General features: G+C 40.8%; 2 protein-coding genes across 6 annotated transcripts in view; one reads left to right on the forward strand and one right to left on the reverse strand.

The window, feature by feature from the left end:
- LOC308184716 (zinc finger SWIM domain-containing protein 6) overlaps window positions 1–17307 on the reverse strand; it is a 228049-nt gene that overhangs the window by 24345 nt on the left and 186397 nt on the right. For all 5 annotated transcript variants that reach the window (XM_080572079.1, XM_080572077.1, XM_080572076.1 and 2 more), the window contains 2 exons: window positions 12054–12314; window positions 8214–8349 (listed from right to left, as the gene is read on the reverse strand). In XM_080572079.1, coding sequence (XP_080428205.1) covers window positions 8214–8349; window positions 12054–12314 — 397 coding nt within the window. The remainder of the gene's footprint in view (window positions 1–8213; window positions 8350–12053; window positions 12315–17307) is intronic.
- LOC308184776 (uncharacterized protein) overlaps window positions 1–17307 on the forward strand; it is a 120247-nt gene that overhangs the window by 21740 nt on the left and 81200 nt on the right. The window lies entirely within an intron of this gene.

A 17307-nucleotide genomic window follows, 5' to 3' on the forward strand; every position in this document is an offset into this window, starting at 1 on the left:
GTACGGAGTGTAGAGCAGAGTGGAGACATCACGGCTAGGCTCTGTGACCAGGTGGGGACTCGATTGTTCTTGTGCACACCGAGAGCGATAAGCTGCACATTTGCTACCCTGAGCCAACGACCTGTCATGTTTTTGACAAAATGCTCTACTCTAGTGAACTTTTGCTCATTATAATATCATTATAATACCAAAACACACCTCCATCCCAAAAGCTACCCGCCTCCAAGGTGCGACCAGCCCTCACTGAGCACGCGCTGTGAATTTCTCGGAGCCTATACCTTTAAACAAAAGCGAGAAAACTTTTTACCAATTATAACCAAGATATGCATGACTAGAGTCACTCAAGCTCAAGATGGAAAATAATATTAATTGGCTTAAGAGAGAGGGGATGTTAGGGAAGATACCATCACGAAGGATACCTTCTGACTTCTAGGGTCAGTCGATGGGCTGAGCTTCTCTTCCCCCCCCCCCCCCCCATTGGGACGCCGTGGGGTAAGTTTTGAACGCTTGGTTATACCAGGTGTGTACCTGTGTGTTTCATGCATGCTTGCTTGCTTTTGCAGACAGTGAATTTATTGCCAGCAATCCAAAGAACCTGCGTACCTGTTGCTGTAATAAATTGCACTTAATTGCATTGTTCCTAGCCGTGATAGTTCTCATTGAACGCGACTAGAGTGAGGGCGTGCTACGTTATTGGTGAATCTGTGACTGTGATAGTTCAATACCCTGAGTCCGACCGGACCCATAACGGTTAATTGGCTACACCCCTTAACGCAACAGCATCTCAAGGAACAGCGCATGCACAAAAGAACATGAAAGTATGCTAAATAGCTCACTTAATAGAACATCATGGCATTTAATACTAAGCATGCCTTAAAAAAAATAAATCCTACCTACCCCCTCCCCTACGGTTTTCAGATACATCTTTTATCAAATTCATATGCACCTGAACATCAAGCTCCTTAGTAAGGAAATACTCTGAGCAATATACACTACTGTCTATTATCTGAAATAAATATTTTCCTTAGTATCACTTTATTCCTGGTGTGTGTGTGTGTGTTTGTGTTTGGTGGGGAGAGGAAGGGGGAAACAGTGACTGATAGGTTCCATAAATTTAACCTTATAGCCAACTAGAGTGCCTTAGTATTGCTAGAGTCAGTTAACACACATCTGTGAGCCCACCTAAACCACACCCAGAGGTCCTAATTTTCTCTGTAGGACTCTGATGCTTCCTGCACATCCCTTCACTCATGCAAAAATTCAGCATAGCCAGAGAACACCAGAGCTTCATTTAAATAAACAGATTCCCTGCTTTACCAGCTTGATTAAGTCTCAAAAGTACTTTGCATGACATTATAGGTTCTTTATGAGATACTTCTATTAGAATATGTTAAACTAGTTTAAAGCAGTATTAAAAACAGCATTTTATTTGCCAATATGCAACTGCACAAAATAATACCCAGGCACTAATATCTGTAAGATATTCTCAGTAATAATTATCTTAGCAAAGATATAATAGCAATAAAACAAAAGCATTGCATGAAAATTTGCAGACACAAATTGTTCTCTGGCTGAGGGCATACAAAGGCAAGTTGTATTTTCCCAAGCTACTGACAACATTAATTTGCCAGTTAAGCATAAAGCAAAGAAACTAATCCATAGAATAAGCAGCGGTAATCTTATGAAGTTCTGAAACTCAGGAAGCATCTATGAGACACAATCCGACTCAAATGTATGAAAAAGGAGTAAATACAGTAGGGAAGCATGCTTTCCAGAAATACCTCCAGTGACAATTAAAACTGCTCCCTTATCATAATATTTATATTGTCCCCACTATCACAGGTACTGATTTTTATTATTACTTTTTTATAGCCACACAGCTTTTAATGCCCTCATCTTCACTTTTAGATTCTGTATCCTCAACTTGCAGATGGTAAACTGGAATACAGAAGCTAAGGAATGCCTCATCAAGACACACAGGAAATCTATGGCAAAGCAGAGAAATGAACAGAATGTCCTGATGAGTGCATTATTCTCCCACTGCTGTCCTCTAAATATGAGGGTGGTTCTGCTTCCATCTTTGTTCTTTGTGTTTCTTTTTTGTTTGTTTGCTTGTTTGTTTTTTACCATGTGTGGTTAAATAATTACCTTGTGTGGTATATTACTGTTTGGTTTGCTTTTCAGCACAGAGAGTCCTGCATAATGTCATAGGCACATAACAAAGCTGTATTACACTCTAAGCTTGGATTTATCTAGGGGCTTAAAAAAAGATAAGAACCTCTCTACGAGATCTTGCCTCCTACATGGTGGGAGGCATTCTTAGTATTTCATTCACCGGTTTTCTGTTTCCTCTTCCCCACAGCTGACCAGATAGCTATCTCACCTGCAACCCAAACCTGGCTTTTCAGAGCAAGCAAAGTTGTAACACAATGCAACAGCCCATAACCACAAGTCTTTTCTCTGCTGCAACCTCAAACCTAGACACAACATGTAGGGGAGAAGGGGAAATCTGTGATATTTCCCATAAGGTTATGCACCCCTCTACCTTGCAGGGGAAGGAAGTCACACCGCATTACTCAACTATTGTCTCACTTGGCCTGTGCCTATTCTATCATGTGCTCAAGCACATTACTACAATTAACATCTTCTATATGAAAGATTGTTATAGATCAGCAGGAAGTGGGAGACATTTGCAGAGCTTGGGTATTGATAAGCAAGATCAAGCCATCTAAGATTAACTCATGAAAAGGCAGGAGCCCTTGAGTAGCATCTCAGAACATACCTACATTATTGGTGAATCTGTGACTGTGATAGTTCAGTATCCTGAACCCGACCGGACCCATAACGGTTAATTGGCTACATTCCGTAACGCAACAGAGTCCTAAACCAGTACATCCATAAAATCATGGGACTGAACAATTTGATCAAGTGTCAGTTTGGAGTAAGGTGTGTACATGTACCAAGAGAATGTTAGATATTATATTTGAGAAATAATTATATAGAGTATGTATAGATGAAAAAGAATAGCTTTCACATGTTTGTGTTCTGAAGATATAACTTAAACTACAGTACCTGTAGAAGTAAACTAGCCAAGCTGCTGGTCATGTTATAGTTGGTCTAGCTGAGAGAGTCAAAATAGCATTCAGAAAACTTCTCTGAGAAGTCACACACATCTGTGATTCACTTGCACTAGTGTTTGAGGTAGTTAATTTAGACCTTGCCTGGCTGTGTCCACATGAGTTCCATATGAGTGTCCGACAGTTCTAAAATCCTATTGCCATGTGCCACTAATCCATGTTTCTGTTTCTACTAGCTTTCATATGCAAGTGATATTCTAGCAGGAAGTCATCTGGGAGGACAGAGGAAATTGGATCTCTTTTGTCAATAATATTTCAAATACTGAATAATATTAAAAATCCTGTGATATTTCTTATGGAATAAACTTTACCATTTTTTGCACTTAAATAAATACCTAAGTTCTTTACATAACTGGAGCGTATGACTTTTTTTTCACAGTAAGAATGGAGACCGTAAAACAGTTTTAAGGTACCTGTAACAGTTCAATCAGTTTTATGTAGGTTCTTAAGGCATATGAGAGTATCTTTAAGAATTCTCTGAGAAAGGTCATTTTGAATATATGTTAGGGTATTTAGCAAGCACATACAATTACAACACACCAGGTAAATAACCATCAGCACGTTATTACTAATATTTTCAGACACATGCACATGATAATATGAAAAAATACAGATTAACCAACTGCCCCTTTGATTTGTATCAAGAGTCAAATGTCTTTCTTAGTCCCATTGAAAAACCTTTTTACATAGCTTTATATATGTAAAAATAAAATATGTATAAATTTTTTAGCTGATTTTTCCAAGCACAGAAGGAGGGGGGAAAAAGATGCATTATTAAATGGTTTCATTAAACAGGAAAAATCCCAACTACAAAATGCAAAGGGGATTATTAGGTTATGAGTAACAGTAAATAGAAAAAGAGCATGAAAGGAAGAGGCTGTTTGGGGGAAATCTTTTGTCAGTTTGAATTTCATTGCCAGTCTCTACGTTCCTTTGCTGTGAAAAGGAAATGCTGCTGTGAATGTATGACTTTCATGCAATTTTGGCAAGGTTAGGGGACAGCAGAACAAGCACAAGCTACAACAGATTTAGCATTCTTCACTTTTTTTTTTTTCCTTCCCAACATCAATTATTTAGTTAGGTCTTAGCAAAGCTAACCTGTGATTAAACATCACCGTTAAAGCCTGGCTTTCAAAGCCTGGGTGAAATTCAGGCTAAACAAGGGAGCAACAAAAAGTTCAGATTACAAGTGAGCAGTCAACTGCAGATCTACATTCTCCTAGGCTCCACTGTATGTGTTTTGGTGCTGCAAGAAGAGAACTGTAGACAGACACGGAAGTGACCATGAAGGACAGCAAACCCTGTCCTTGCAGACCTGAGGTGCATTTCATGCTTCCACTAATTTCATACCGTGTGTTCCACACACTAAAAGAGGATTCAAAAACTGAAACACAAACAGATGATTTTGAATACAGAGAGGCAAAATACTCCATACTCCATCATGGGTCAACGATCCATGTAGACAGGAGTGTACACAGACAATATATGCTTTTATGTGTGGAAAGCAATTAGCTATGGTCTTGGGAAGTTAACTTCTTTGAAAAATGTTGAAGCAAAGAAAGAAATGTGCTCTGCTTCTAAAAGAATGAACAACTGTAGAAATTTCTATGCAGTGTATTGTAGAGGGTTTATGTGGCAAGGTTTTGGTAGCAGGGGGTTGTAGGGGTGCCTTCTGTGAGAAGAATCCAGAAGCTGCCCCATGTTAGATAAGGGCCAGTTTCAGCTGGCTCCAAAGGGACCCGCTGCTGGCCAAAGCAAAGCCAATAAGCGATGTTGTTTGCGCCTCTGTGAGAGCATATTTAAGAACGGGGGAAAAAACCTGCCACACTACAGTAGCTGGGAGAGTGAAGAGTGAGAAACAAACTTGCAGACACCAAGGACAGTGAAGGAGGGGGAGGAGGTGCCAGAGCTGAAGTTCCCTAGCGGCCTGTGGAGAGGATCATGGTGGAGAAGGCTGTCTCCCTGCAGCCCATGCTGTACCACGGCGGAGCAGATTTCCACGCTACAGCCCGTGGAGGAGACCATGATGGAGCAGGTGGATCTGACCTGAAGGAGGCTGCGATCTATGCAGATCACCCGCAGGAGCAGACTCTGGGCTGGACATGTAGCCTGTGGAGAGGAGCCCACGCAGGCGCAGGTGATCTGGCTGGAGTTGTGGGGGACCCACGTTGGAGCAGTTTGCTCCTGATGGATGGACCCTGTGGTACGGACCCATATTTGGAGCAGTTCTTGAGGAACTGCACTCTCTGGGAAGCCCACACAGAATCAGTTTGGGACGGACTGTATCCCATGGGAGGGACCCCACACTGGAGCAGGGGAAGAGAGCGACTGTGAAGGAGAGGCGGTGGAGAAACGCTATAGACTGACTGTAACCCCCATTCCCCCGTTCCCTTGTGCCGCCTGGGGGGAGGAGGTGGAAGAAGGTGAATGAGGGGAAGTTGTTTTTAGTTTGTTTTCTTTGTTTCTCACTTCTCTAGCTTGTTAGTGATAGTCAATAAATTTCTTTAATCTCCCTCTGCTGAGTCTGTTTTGCCCATGACAGTAATTGGTGAGTGATCTCCCTGCCCTTATCTCAACCCTTGAGCCTTTTTCATCGTATTTTTCTCTCCAGAAGGACACTGCAGAACCAATGACAGGTCAACTTTGCAAGGAACCAGGCAAGTGCAGCAGTGACTTAAGCTGGTGCTGGCGTCAAGAAAACCAACTCCGCCTGCCCTGAGTGACCACTTTGACAGATGAAGCTGAAACCATCAACAGTTCTTATGAACATTTTGGGGAGAGGCCTATGGAATGAAAAGAAGTACAGACCTATAAATATTTTAATGGACAGGGAACAGTGGTAATGAGAATATCTATATACTAAAGTATGGGGGACCCGAGTGTGACACAAAGGTTATGGAATAAGGGGTGGAGGTTGTGCTGGGTCTGTCTGGGATGGAGTTAACTTTCCCTGCAGCAGCCCACATAGTGCTGTGCTCTGCACTCGTAGCTAGAACAGTACTGGTATCACTCCAGTGTTGTGTCTATTGCTGCATAATACTGGCACCGCATCAGGACTCCCTCCAAGCCCCCAAGAGCCAGCAGGCTGGGGGTGGGCAAGTGATGGGGAGGAGACATCACCAGGGCAGCTAACCTAAACCAAGCAAAGGGACATTCCATACCATATGCTGTCACACTCAGCAATAAAAAGGGGGGCTCTCGTGGTGGAAGGGCCTGTCCTCCCGAACAACTGTTACGTGTTTTGAGGCCCTGCTTCTCAGGATGTGGCCGAACATCACTCGTTGATGGGAAGTAGAGAGTAACTTTTTTTTCCTCTCTCTCTGTGTTTCCGCATGGCCTTTTTTTTTTTTTTCCTCTCCCTTTTCCCTTTAATTACATCATCCTTATCTCAAACCTTGAGCTCTTTGTGTTGTATTTTCTCCCCCTTCCTCTTTGAGGAGGGGGAGTGAGAGAGCGGTTGTGGTGGAGCTCAGCTGCCCACCTGAGTAAAACCACCACACACATTTACTAATTTCCAGCTGATATTTTTGTCCATGCCATTGCCATTTCCTCCCTGCCATGGAGGAAAAGATGCTCAATTTTCCCTCTTCTAGAAATAAATATAAGGACACAAGTCTATTTTACAAAAAATGACCTACTTTTTTTCTTTTTAATACAAATTTTGTACTATCTTGCTGATCTGATATGACCGAGGTTATTGATACACTTAACTTGCCTTGAAAGAAAAGGGGTGTACCTAGCTGACCCAGACAGCTTTCTGATCATAACATTTGAATGTTCTCAACAGTTCATCAATAATGCATTTTTGTCTTCTCAGTTTAGTTCCTAAATTTCTAATCACAAGCAGCAAGGATGCAAGGTCACTCTTCATATTTCTGAAACTCCTCCCCTAACATCCACTACTAGACATGTTTGGAGACAACAACAAAAATACAAAACAACCAGGCTAAACAGACCTTTGGCCTGACCTGAGAGTAGATATGCTTTGTTTTTATGCATGCCTTCCCATTTAGTCCTTTGAACACATAATTGTTTTCTCCCTGTTTATCATTCTGGAGAAACTCCAGAAAAAATATACAACTCCAAACCACTAGGATACATCTTGTCTGATGAAGCTAACTACTACTTATGTGGATAGCATGTCCTTCAATCACTGTGCAATCATTCTTGATAATAATGACCAGGAAAACCCAACACTCATGTTTTTAATATGGGACTTGATTGCTCCTAGCAGTCAGTTGTGGCTATTCTTTGTCAACCATCATTTACTACAAGTTCTTGACAGCAACCACAAAATTCAGATAAGATCAGTTTCTTCCGTGCACTGTAGGAGGACAACATAGATTTATTGTTGATGATTTAGGCCCTTAAAACTTATTTCAGAAGGCTCTTCTTAGCTGCCATTAACAGTCTGGCCTGCCCTGAGATAAAGCCAACGCATACTGAGCACTCCCTGAGAAACACCTTTCTCCCGATTACTGAAGACAAATGGTATCCAAGTCACACATTTTGTTGTCATATGATGTATTCCATTTAAATCCTGATATTCAAAAGTGTATAAGACTGCTTAGTTATGAAGCACAAGAAAAAAGTATTGTGTCAGACCACACCATATGGTTTCAAACCTACCATCGAGAGATAATTTATAAAGAAGACTGGTGGAACAAATAGTCCTACAGAACAGACTAAGCAACAAATGATACTGAGACTGCTGGTAAGATGCCTCTTTCCTCATTTCTTCACCACTACCATCACATATACACAAACACACATGTTAAAGCTGTCATCATTGAACACAAAGCCACATTCCCCAAGAGGGGGATTCTAGAAGGAAAGATTATAACAGAGAACACTGTTTTACAGTTGTAGGTAAACATTAATTTTACATTTATAAATGATTATACTGTAGTTACTACAAACATCACTCACTTTTACAGATTACAGAACCAACGTAATTTTTCCTTAAAGAGAACGATGCTTCTTTTAGACAAAAAAGGCTAGGTCTTAATTACCAAGCTTTTCCCCCTTTTCCCGATCTCTACTTGTGCTCTTTCTAGATGACTTGTGAATACATACCGCATGACTCTCAGTGCAGTTTTGTATGCTAATTCAGCATCATGAGGTAGGAGAGAGGTGAAGAGATACTTGGCAAATGTGTGCATTGGAACACTCTCTCGATGGATGACTTCACCTAAACCACTATATGGTCCAGCTGTAGGAAAAAGAAAGAGAATGTCAATCTTTACAGACTGCTAAAACCTAACTTCTGCACCTTTAAAAAACACTCACTATATCTTGAGTTAGAATTGGTATTCAGAGACAGAGTTTTCTGTACAAAAGGTAAAATTGCATTGATATTTTTGTGAATTATACTATACACATCACATAGATACAATATATTACAAATATATTACATACCATATATTCTTTGAGACAATGAGACAGACCGTAAATTGCATAGTACTAAGCACACTACCAGTGCACATACAAATGACAGAATGGTCTCAGTGCTCCATGGGGCTCATTCAACAAATTTATGATATGCAAAAGGAGAAGGTGTTAATCCCAGCTTTGCCTTCATGTAGTTATATTGTACATATGAATCCCTATGTACCCTCTGTTGGTGTGTGATTGCTTTCTCACAAATCTACCAGAAAAAAAAGTGTGGTTACAGCAGAAAAGTGCGTATCTTCAATTGAAGTTACATGAACAATCACTACAGCAGCGCTTGATTGCTATTAACATCTCACCCGACATTAGGCATTTAAATAACCCTTTGGTCTAGATTTTGTCTCCAGAGAAGACTAGGTCAGATCTTGCATCGAAAATGGTTTTGCTAGTCCGTTACTGCCACATGATCTTAAAAATGATATTTGTTGTAGGGAAACTATCCCCACTGTTGGGACAGCAAACTTTGCACACAGTGCAGTATTTCAATTTCAGAACTGCAGTGTCAGGACTGACAGCAGAAATGATGATTTAAAAAAAATTTAAATGCAATTATTTCCTTGCTGAGTTCTGAATGTTCGGTAACTACGAACCCCATTTTTACATTTCTCCTGCAACCTTGAGGCTGTTATTCCTGTTAACAGGAAAACTGTGTCAAGCAGTTTTTGACTTCAGCAGCCAGAAGTTCAAGCATAAAATGTTGCAAGACAGAATAAGACTTGTACATTAAGTATTATTGGAAAATTACTGCACATATAGCAGCCAGCACTCCCAGAAGTTACTACAGGAGAAGAGAATTTTGATTTCTCCTCTACTAGAGATTTCAACCCACCATGCTTGTATGGACAAATTACTGTGTGAGCACACTTCTTCACTGCAGAATCACACATATCATTTAAACAGTTTCCAGAAGCAGCAGTTCAAACTGTGTCTGATCCTACACTGGAATGGATGAGGAGTACTTGCACAATTTATGTAGCCACTTCTGCTACAAAGAATAGAATAGAATAGAATAGAATAGAATAGAATAGAACAGAACAGAACAGAACAGAACAGAACAGAATAGTTCAGTTAGAAGGGACCTTCAAAGACCATCTAGTCCAACTGCCTGACCACTTCAGGGCTAATCAAAGGTTAACGCATATTATTGAGGGCATTGTCCAAATGCCTACTGAACACTGACAGGCATGGGGTGCATCAACCACCTCTCTAGGAAGCCTGTTCCAGTGTTTGACCACCCTCACAGTAAAGAAATTTTTCCTGGTGTCCAGTCTGAACCTCCCCTTGCACAGCTATGTGCTGTTCCCACGCATCCTGTCATCTGTTGCCAGGAAGAAAAGACTCACACTTCCCTCTCCACTGCCCCTCCTCAGGAACTACATGAGATGTAGATGGTAACAACTTGAACAACTTAGACCAGCACAGTTGTTTCAGCAATGTTTTTCCGAAGGGTGCCTTAGCACAAAATGAAAAGATAAAAATCACAGTGCATGAAAAAAAAACTGAGTTCCATAGGTGGGCATTTCTGAAGACTGATTACAAAGGAAATGTCAATGAAGATTTAGTAGGTGACACAATGTCTCTAATCATTTGAAATGAATTTGAAAGCCATTGAAAACTATCTAGCATTGTTTCAATGAAAGAAGCCATTTCATGTATGTTTGCCAGTTGGTGATTCAGTCAGAAACTCAGTTAGGACATGAGGAGTACAGGACAAAGCATTTATATAAAAACATATTCTGACATTAACTTAGCAGTCAAGCAAAAAATTAAAACAGTTCTTGCAACAGTCTTAACATTCTGCTTTCCCACTCAGTCAAGTGGTAGCTACATACAACATGCATTAATCTGCATTAACAGCATAGAAATCAGCTTAATATTGGTTAAGTTTTTTTTTTTATATGTATACCTACAGGACTATAACTATAAAAACACAATTGATATGATTAGGATCTTCAGTCACTGCAGTTTTTCTTCCATGTGAGCTGGCAATTTCTGCCTAACCTGGCATAAACTGAAGCTATTGCAGGAAAGCTAGATTTCTCAGCAAACAGTAATGCAAGACACTGCACACTGCTCACTACGGTAATTTCATAGGTAGTTATTTTAGCAGATTTCCTGCTAAGATTACCTTATAGTAAACTATAAGTATCAGCGAACACTTGAGAGAAATCCTGCCTTTTCCTCAGTAAAGAAATGCAGCAAATTATAATCCATAGGATCCCTGTCCGGTGGTGGTTAATAGCTGGATCCAGTTAGCTGGTGTTCTTGTCCAAAGGCCGTAAAGCAGCAGTATAGCCATACCATAATGGAAACTCTCCCTATGGTGCAGCTTCTCTGCGGTTTCAAATGGCACCATCAGTAGGTGCCAGAGTCTTTAAGGATCTGGGCAACAACGGTGACTCACAGCTGAGAACCCTAAACAACATACTGCATCTCTTCCATTAAAGAAGTTTTAAAAGACAAATGTCTTACAGAAAGAAAACAAAACATGACTGCTCTGTAAGTCTTCACAACTCACCTAGAGCCTACTGTACTCCACACCATCCCTTGAGTAGGCACTCAAAACAAAACCATGCCTTTGGCGAATTAGTTCCTTTAAAGTTTTTTCTTCCATTAAAAATAAAAAAACAAAACACCCAAAAGCTAGAAAGACAACCTCAGATCCCATGAGGCTACTTTCTGAACATGAGGCTTAAGTGTTACATGTCAAGCCTTTTTGAAAGCTAAGGCAAAGGCATGCACTTTTTTTTCCCACAGATTTTATTGCAACCCACCACAGTGATTCCCAAACACATAACTTAGTCACAATTTAGTCATAAGATCAGGCCTTAAGCCTCAATATTTGACCATGTATTTCAATTGTCATGTATGATTCAAACTTCAGAGGCAAGTCATTTTCCTAATTGCTACAAATAAAATGTTGTAGTTCTGTCCCAGTAATTCTAAGTGAATTTTCTGAGCTCTTTAATTGGGAAAAGAGGTAAAAATATTCATACATTTACAAAGCTGCCAGTCCTTTTTCAGGATACAAGTGACATTTAGAATTCTGCTACTTGAGAACTGCTGATAACTGATGTCTATAATATTTAATTGTGAGCCTGGGCTGTACAATTAGGATACTGAGATTATATCAAACAAAAAATTTAAAGAACAAAATGCAATAAAAATTAAAGGCTTGTAAATCAGCGGATGCCTTATTTCTACAGTCATGGTATTTATTCAGTGTATGTTTGATTTTCATAAGAAATTGCAAACAAAATTTTGCTGGAATTCCTGCTCCGGCAGGGGGATTGGACTAGATGATCTTTCAAGGTCTCTTCTAATCCCTAACATTCTGTGATTCTGTGAATTCTACATCAAAAAAACATCAAGTACATAAAGTCAGCTTCCAAAAGAATACTGGTTCTGTGGGCTTCTATAAGTGAAGGCAGTTTAAAGAAGTAGTTAGCATCTATAGCGAGCTACCTTCTAATAAGAAGACTGCTTGTTTTCGAAAAATCTTCACCAGAATATCATCCAATTCAATTTCCTGTAGCTTAGAAATCAGCTGCTCCTCATTTTGACAAACCTTCTCTTGTGCGTACAAGCCATCTGGCATTATTCGTTGTTGTCCCAGCCCTATCAATGCTACTTCCACAGCCAGAGTTAAATAAGATTCCCCTTCTTCTAAGAATTTGTGTGCAGGCAGGTGATGGTACTCCAGAGATTTGCATTGCCCCATGTTCTCTGTAAAGGGTGACACAAAGAACAACACATCAGCAAGTCATTCTAATCCATAATCTGCTTATAACGCCATATTTACAAATGCTATCTCTGCCAGTATTCATTTCTTTAAAATTATTTAAATTACTAGCTCAATTTCAAAATCCAAAGATCCAATGTAAACTATCCAATTCCACAAGGGAGAAATACACAAAGCAATTATAAAAATAAAATAAAAATAAAAAATTAAAAATTAAAAAAAATAAAAATTAAAAAAAAATAAAAATACAGTTTCAGCATGGCTGAACAAGGACCTGCTGGTCAAACTGAGGTGCAAGAAGGAAATGCCCAGGCAGTGGAAGCAGGGACATGAGGCCTGGCAAGAGTAGAGGGATGCTGTCTGGATGTGCAGGGATGGGATCAGGAAAGCCAAGGCACAGATGGAAATGAGCTTGGCAAGGGACACAAAAAATAACGGGAAGAGATTCCATGGGTACATTGGCCAAAAAAGAAAAGGCCAAGGAGAATGTACCCCTTCTGATAAACGAGAAGGGAGAGCTTGTAACAGCAGACACGGAGAAGGCTGAGGTACTCAAAAAGTTGTTTGCTTCAGTCTTCACTGATAGTCAGGCTTACCACATCTCTTGTTTCCCTGAACCTGTAGATGAGGGCTGGGGGAGCAAAGTCCCTCCCACTCTAAGTGAAGAGCAGGTTCGAGACCATCTGATGAAACTGAACTGGTATAAGGCTATGGGGCCCCATGATGTGCATCCCAGGCTCCTGAGGGAACTGGCTGATGTAGTTGCCAAGCAACTCTCCATCATATTTGAAAAGTCCTGGCAGTCAGGCAAAGCCCCTGGTGACAGGAAGAAGGAAACATCACTCCCATTTTTAAAAAGGGTAGAAAGGGGGACGCAGGCTACTACAGACCAGTGAACCTCACCTTTGCCTGGAAGCAATGGCAAGGCACATGCAAGACAAGGAGGTTACTAGCTCAGTTTCAAAATCCAAAGATCCACTGTAAACTATCCAACTCCACAAGGGAGAAATACACAAAGCAATTACAAAAATAAAATAAAATAAAAATAAAAATAAAATAAAATAATAAACATAAACATAAAATAAAAATAAAATAAAAATAAAAATAAAAATAAAAATAAAAATAAAAATACAAATACAAATACAAATAAAAATAAAAATAAAAATAAAAATAAAAATACACTCAAGTAAAAATAAAAGTTTTCATCTTTAAACTATGATTTAGAGAAAGGCGGTTTTTCTCCAGTTTTATGTTAATAAGGCAAAAATTGGAAGATTCATTTCAATTTTTGTGTGTTTCTTTTCCCAACCATTTCTGTATCTCCTTAAAGCCTTGATGTTGTATAAGTGGAAAGGGAAGGTGTTTATACCTCTGCATAGATTTCAGATGAAGTTATTAAGATTGTGCAAGTACAGTAGGCCTGATAACTCCACAACATTTAAGCATCCTCTGTTTGCTAGGGCTCTTTTCAAGATTTTTTATTTAATTGTTACAGTTGCATTTATGATAAACAAGTATAATGCCTCTGAATTTTACTGAAACAAGACTTCTTACTTCCAGTAAAGATTACTTGTAAACTCCATACAGACCAAGCCATAAACTGCTTTAAAGAGTACCACTGATTCATTTGGCACTTCACAGATACACCATATGACAAAATACTATTCCAGCCTCTAGCAGGGAAAAGTCTAATTGGGGAACAACAAGTTACAATGGACAGATGTAAGGAGGTGGGCATCTGCGGCAAATGAGAAGGCTGAATGTATTTGGTAGATTGCATATGCGTATGTAGTGGGAATTTACTTTTGAACACAAACTTTTTTTTTCTTTTTTACTAATTGCAAAGAATCTGATTTCTGATTTCTTTTAATTAAAAGTTCTTCCAGAATAGGTGGATAAAAAGTTTACTGAAGAAAATCTAATTGAATAAAATGAGCTTTGAGGCAAAGCCCCAAGAAGATTGGGGATGTGCATATAAAAGACCAGTAGGTAGAGGGATGACTCCATTTTTTGTCCACACAGAAAGCGATGAGAAACTACTGCAGAGGTGGAAACAGACTAAGAATAAGGAATGAATCACTTAAGCTCCTGGAAAGCAAATACTGAAATTAAAATGAGCATAAACATCCTGACCTAAATCATGCATCAATTCTGAAACACTGTTTTCCAATTCATATTCTCTGTAGGCCATGTATGTTATCTTGTGTTTTATCCTCTATTTGAAGTATTATGTGCATGTGCAGCTAAGATGTACAATAACACCCAGGGTCCTGAAAGAATTGGCTGATGTAGTTGCCAAACCTCTCTCAATCATATTTGAAAAGTCCTGGCAGTCAGGCGAAGTCCCTGTTGACAGGAAAAAGGGAAACATCACTCCCATTTTTAAAAAGGGTAGAAAGGAGAACCTGGGGAACTACAGACCGGTGAGCCTCACTTCTGTGCCTGGCAAGATTATGGAAAAGGGCCTCCTGGAAGCAGTGTCGAGGTACATGCAAGACAAGGAGGTGATCTGAGACAGCCAGCATGGCTTCGCCAAGAGCAAATCGTGCCTGACCAATCTGGTGGCTTTCTACGGTGGAGTGACTGCATCAATTGGCAAGGGAAGACTGACCAATGTCATCTACCTGGACTTCTGCAAGGCCTTTGACACACTCCCACATGACATCCTGAACTCCAAAATGGAGAGAGATGGACTTGATGGGTGGACCATTCAGTGGATAAGGAGTTGGCTTGAAAGCCGCACCCTTCAAGAGTTGTAGTCAATGGCTCTATGTCCAGGTGGAGGCTGGTAACGAGTAGTGTCCTTCAGAGGTCTGTCTTAGGACCGGTTGGTTTGGGCTGGAACTGGATGATCTTTAAGGTCCCTTCCAACCCAAACCATTCTATGATTGCATGATTTGCCATTCTTTGCCTTCACCTGTGGTGTCCAATGAACAAAAAATGTTAAATAGGAGGACAATACTGCACAGCAAAAGATGCTCTAAGAGTAGTGGAGCTATGCACTGAAGTGCCCGTACAGCAACAATAGCTGAAGCTGCAACTATGGAAAACTGACAGAGGCACCAGCAACTCAAATTCTGTGTGGCACTTTCAAACTGCTGTTGCAACTGGTAAGACCTGAAATTATTGCAAGAGAGATTAGAAATGTAAGTTCTGTCTCTCCTTTTCCAGGAGCCTGGCGCTTAAGTATGGAAATCAGAGAAAATCCATCTCCCCAGAGAAGTCTAGGTGTATTTTGCTCTGTCTGACTATTCAGTGGATAAGGAATTGGCTTGAAGGTCACACCCAGAGAGTAGTGGTCAATGGATCTATGTCCAAGTGGAGGCCGGTGACAAGTGGTGTACTGCAGGGGTCTGTCCTGGGACTGGTACTGTTTAATATCATTATCAATGACATAGACAGTGGGATCGAGTGCACCCTCAACAAATTTGAAGATGACACCAAGCTGAGTGGTGGGGTTGATATGACAGAAGGAAGGGATACCGCCCGAGGGGACCTGGACAGGCTTGAGAAGTGGGCCCACATGAACCTAATGAGGTTCAACAAGTCTAAATTCAGGGTGATGCACTTGGGTTGGGGCAATCCCGGACATGAGTACAGACTGGGAGAAGAACTCATTGAGAGCAGTCCTGTGGAGAATGACTTGAGGGTTCTGATGGATGAAAAGCTCGACATGAGTGCATGTTTGCAACCCAGAAGGCCAACTGCATCCTGGGCTGCATCAACAGAGGAGTGGCCAGCAAGTCAAGGGAGGTGATTGTCCCCCTCTGCTCTGCCCTTGTGAGGCCTCACTTGGAGTACTGCATCCAGGTCTGGAGCCCCCAGTACAAGAAAGATGTAGATGTGTTAGAGCGGGTCCAGAGGAGGGCCACAAAGATGATCAAGGGGCTGGAACACCTCTCCTATGAAGAAAGGCTGAGAGAGCTGGTGCATTTCAGCCTACAGAAGAGAAGGCTCCAGGATGACCTCATCACAGCCTTTCAGTAATTAAAGGGGTCTTATAAAAGGGATGCAGAAGGACTCTTTACTCAGGTAGATAACGACAGGACAAGGGGGGGATGGTTTTAAACTAAAAGAGGGAAGGTTTACATTAGAGCTTGGAAGGAAATTTTTCACTCAGAGAGTGGTGAGGCACTGGAACAGTTTGCCCAGACAGGTTGTGGATGCCCCATCCCTGGCGTTGTTCAAGACTAGGTTAGATGAGACCCTTAGGAACCTGATCTAGTGGGTGGCATCCCTGCCTATGGTAGGGGGGTTGGAACTAGATGATCCTTGAGGTCCCTTCCAACCCAGATCATTCTATGCTTCTATGATTCTATGAACACCCTGGGATGCATTAGGAGGAGTGTTGCCAGCAGGTCGAGGGAGTTGATCCTTCCCCTCTGTTCAGCACTGGTGAGACACATATGGAGTGCTGTGTTCAGTTCTGGGCTCCCCAGTACATGGACATACTGGAGCAAATCCAGTGAGGGGTCACAAAGATGAGTAAGGGACTGGAGCATCTCTATATGATCAGAGATTGAGACAGCTGGGACTGTTTCGCCTGGAAAAGAGAAGGCTCAAGAGTATCTTACCAGTACGTATAAATATATGATAGGAGAGTGTAAAGAAGGCTGAGCCAGACTCTTCTCAGTGATAATCTGTGACAGGAAAAGAGGCAATAGGCACAAACTGAAACACATTTCCATCTGAGCATAAGGAAAGAATTTTTTACTGTGAAGGTAGAACACTGGAAGAGATTGCCAAGAGAGGTTGTAAAGTCTTCATTCTTGGAGTTATCCAAAACCCAAGTAGACACAGTCCTGGGCAATCTGCTGCAGCTGATCCTGCTCTAAGCAGATCTTTAGAACTTCCTTCCAACCTCAACAATTCTGTGATTTTTGTGATCTTCTGCAATGTCTCAGAAAAAGGACAGAGTAATATCTGTGGAGAGGGTTGCTACTATAAAGACTTATTTGCTTTTATTTCAGGCTCAAA

The sequence above is a fragment of the Anser brachyrhynchus genome (assembly GCF_964034855.1).
Source record: "Anser brachyrhynchus genome assembly, chromosome: W".
Lineage (NCBI taxonomy): Eukaryota > Metazoa > Chordata > Aves > Anseriformes > Anatidae > Anser > Anser brachyrhynchus.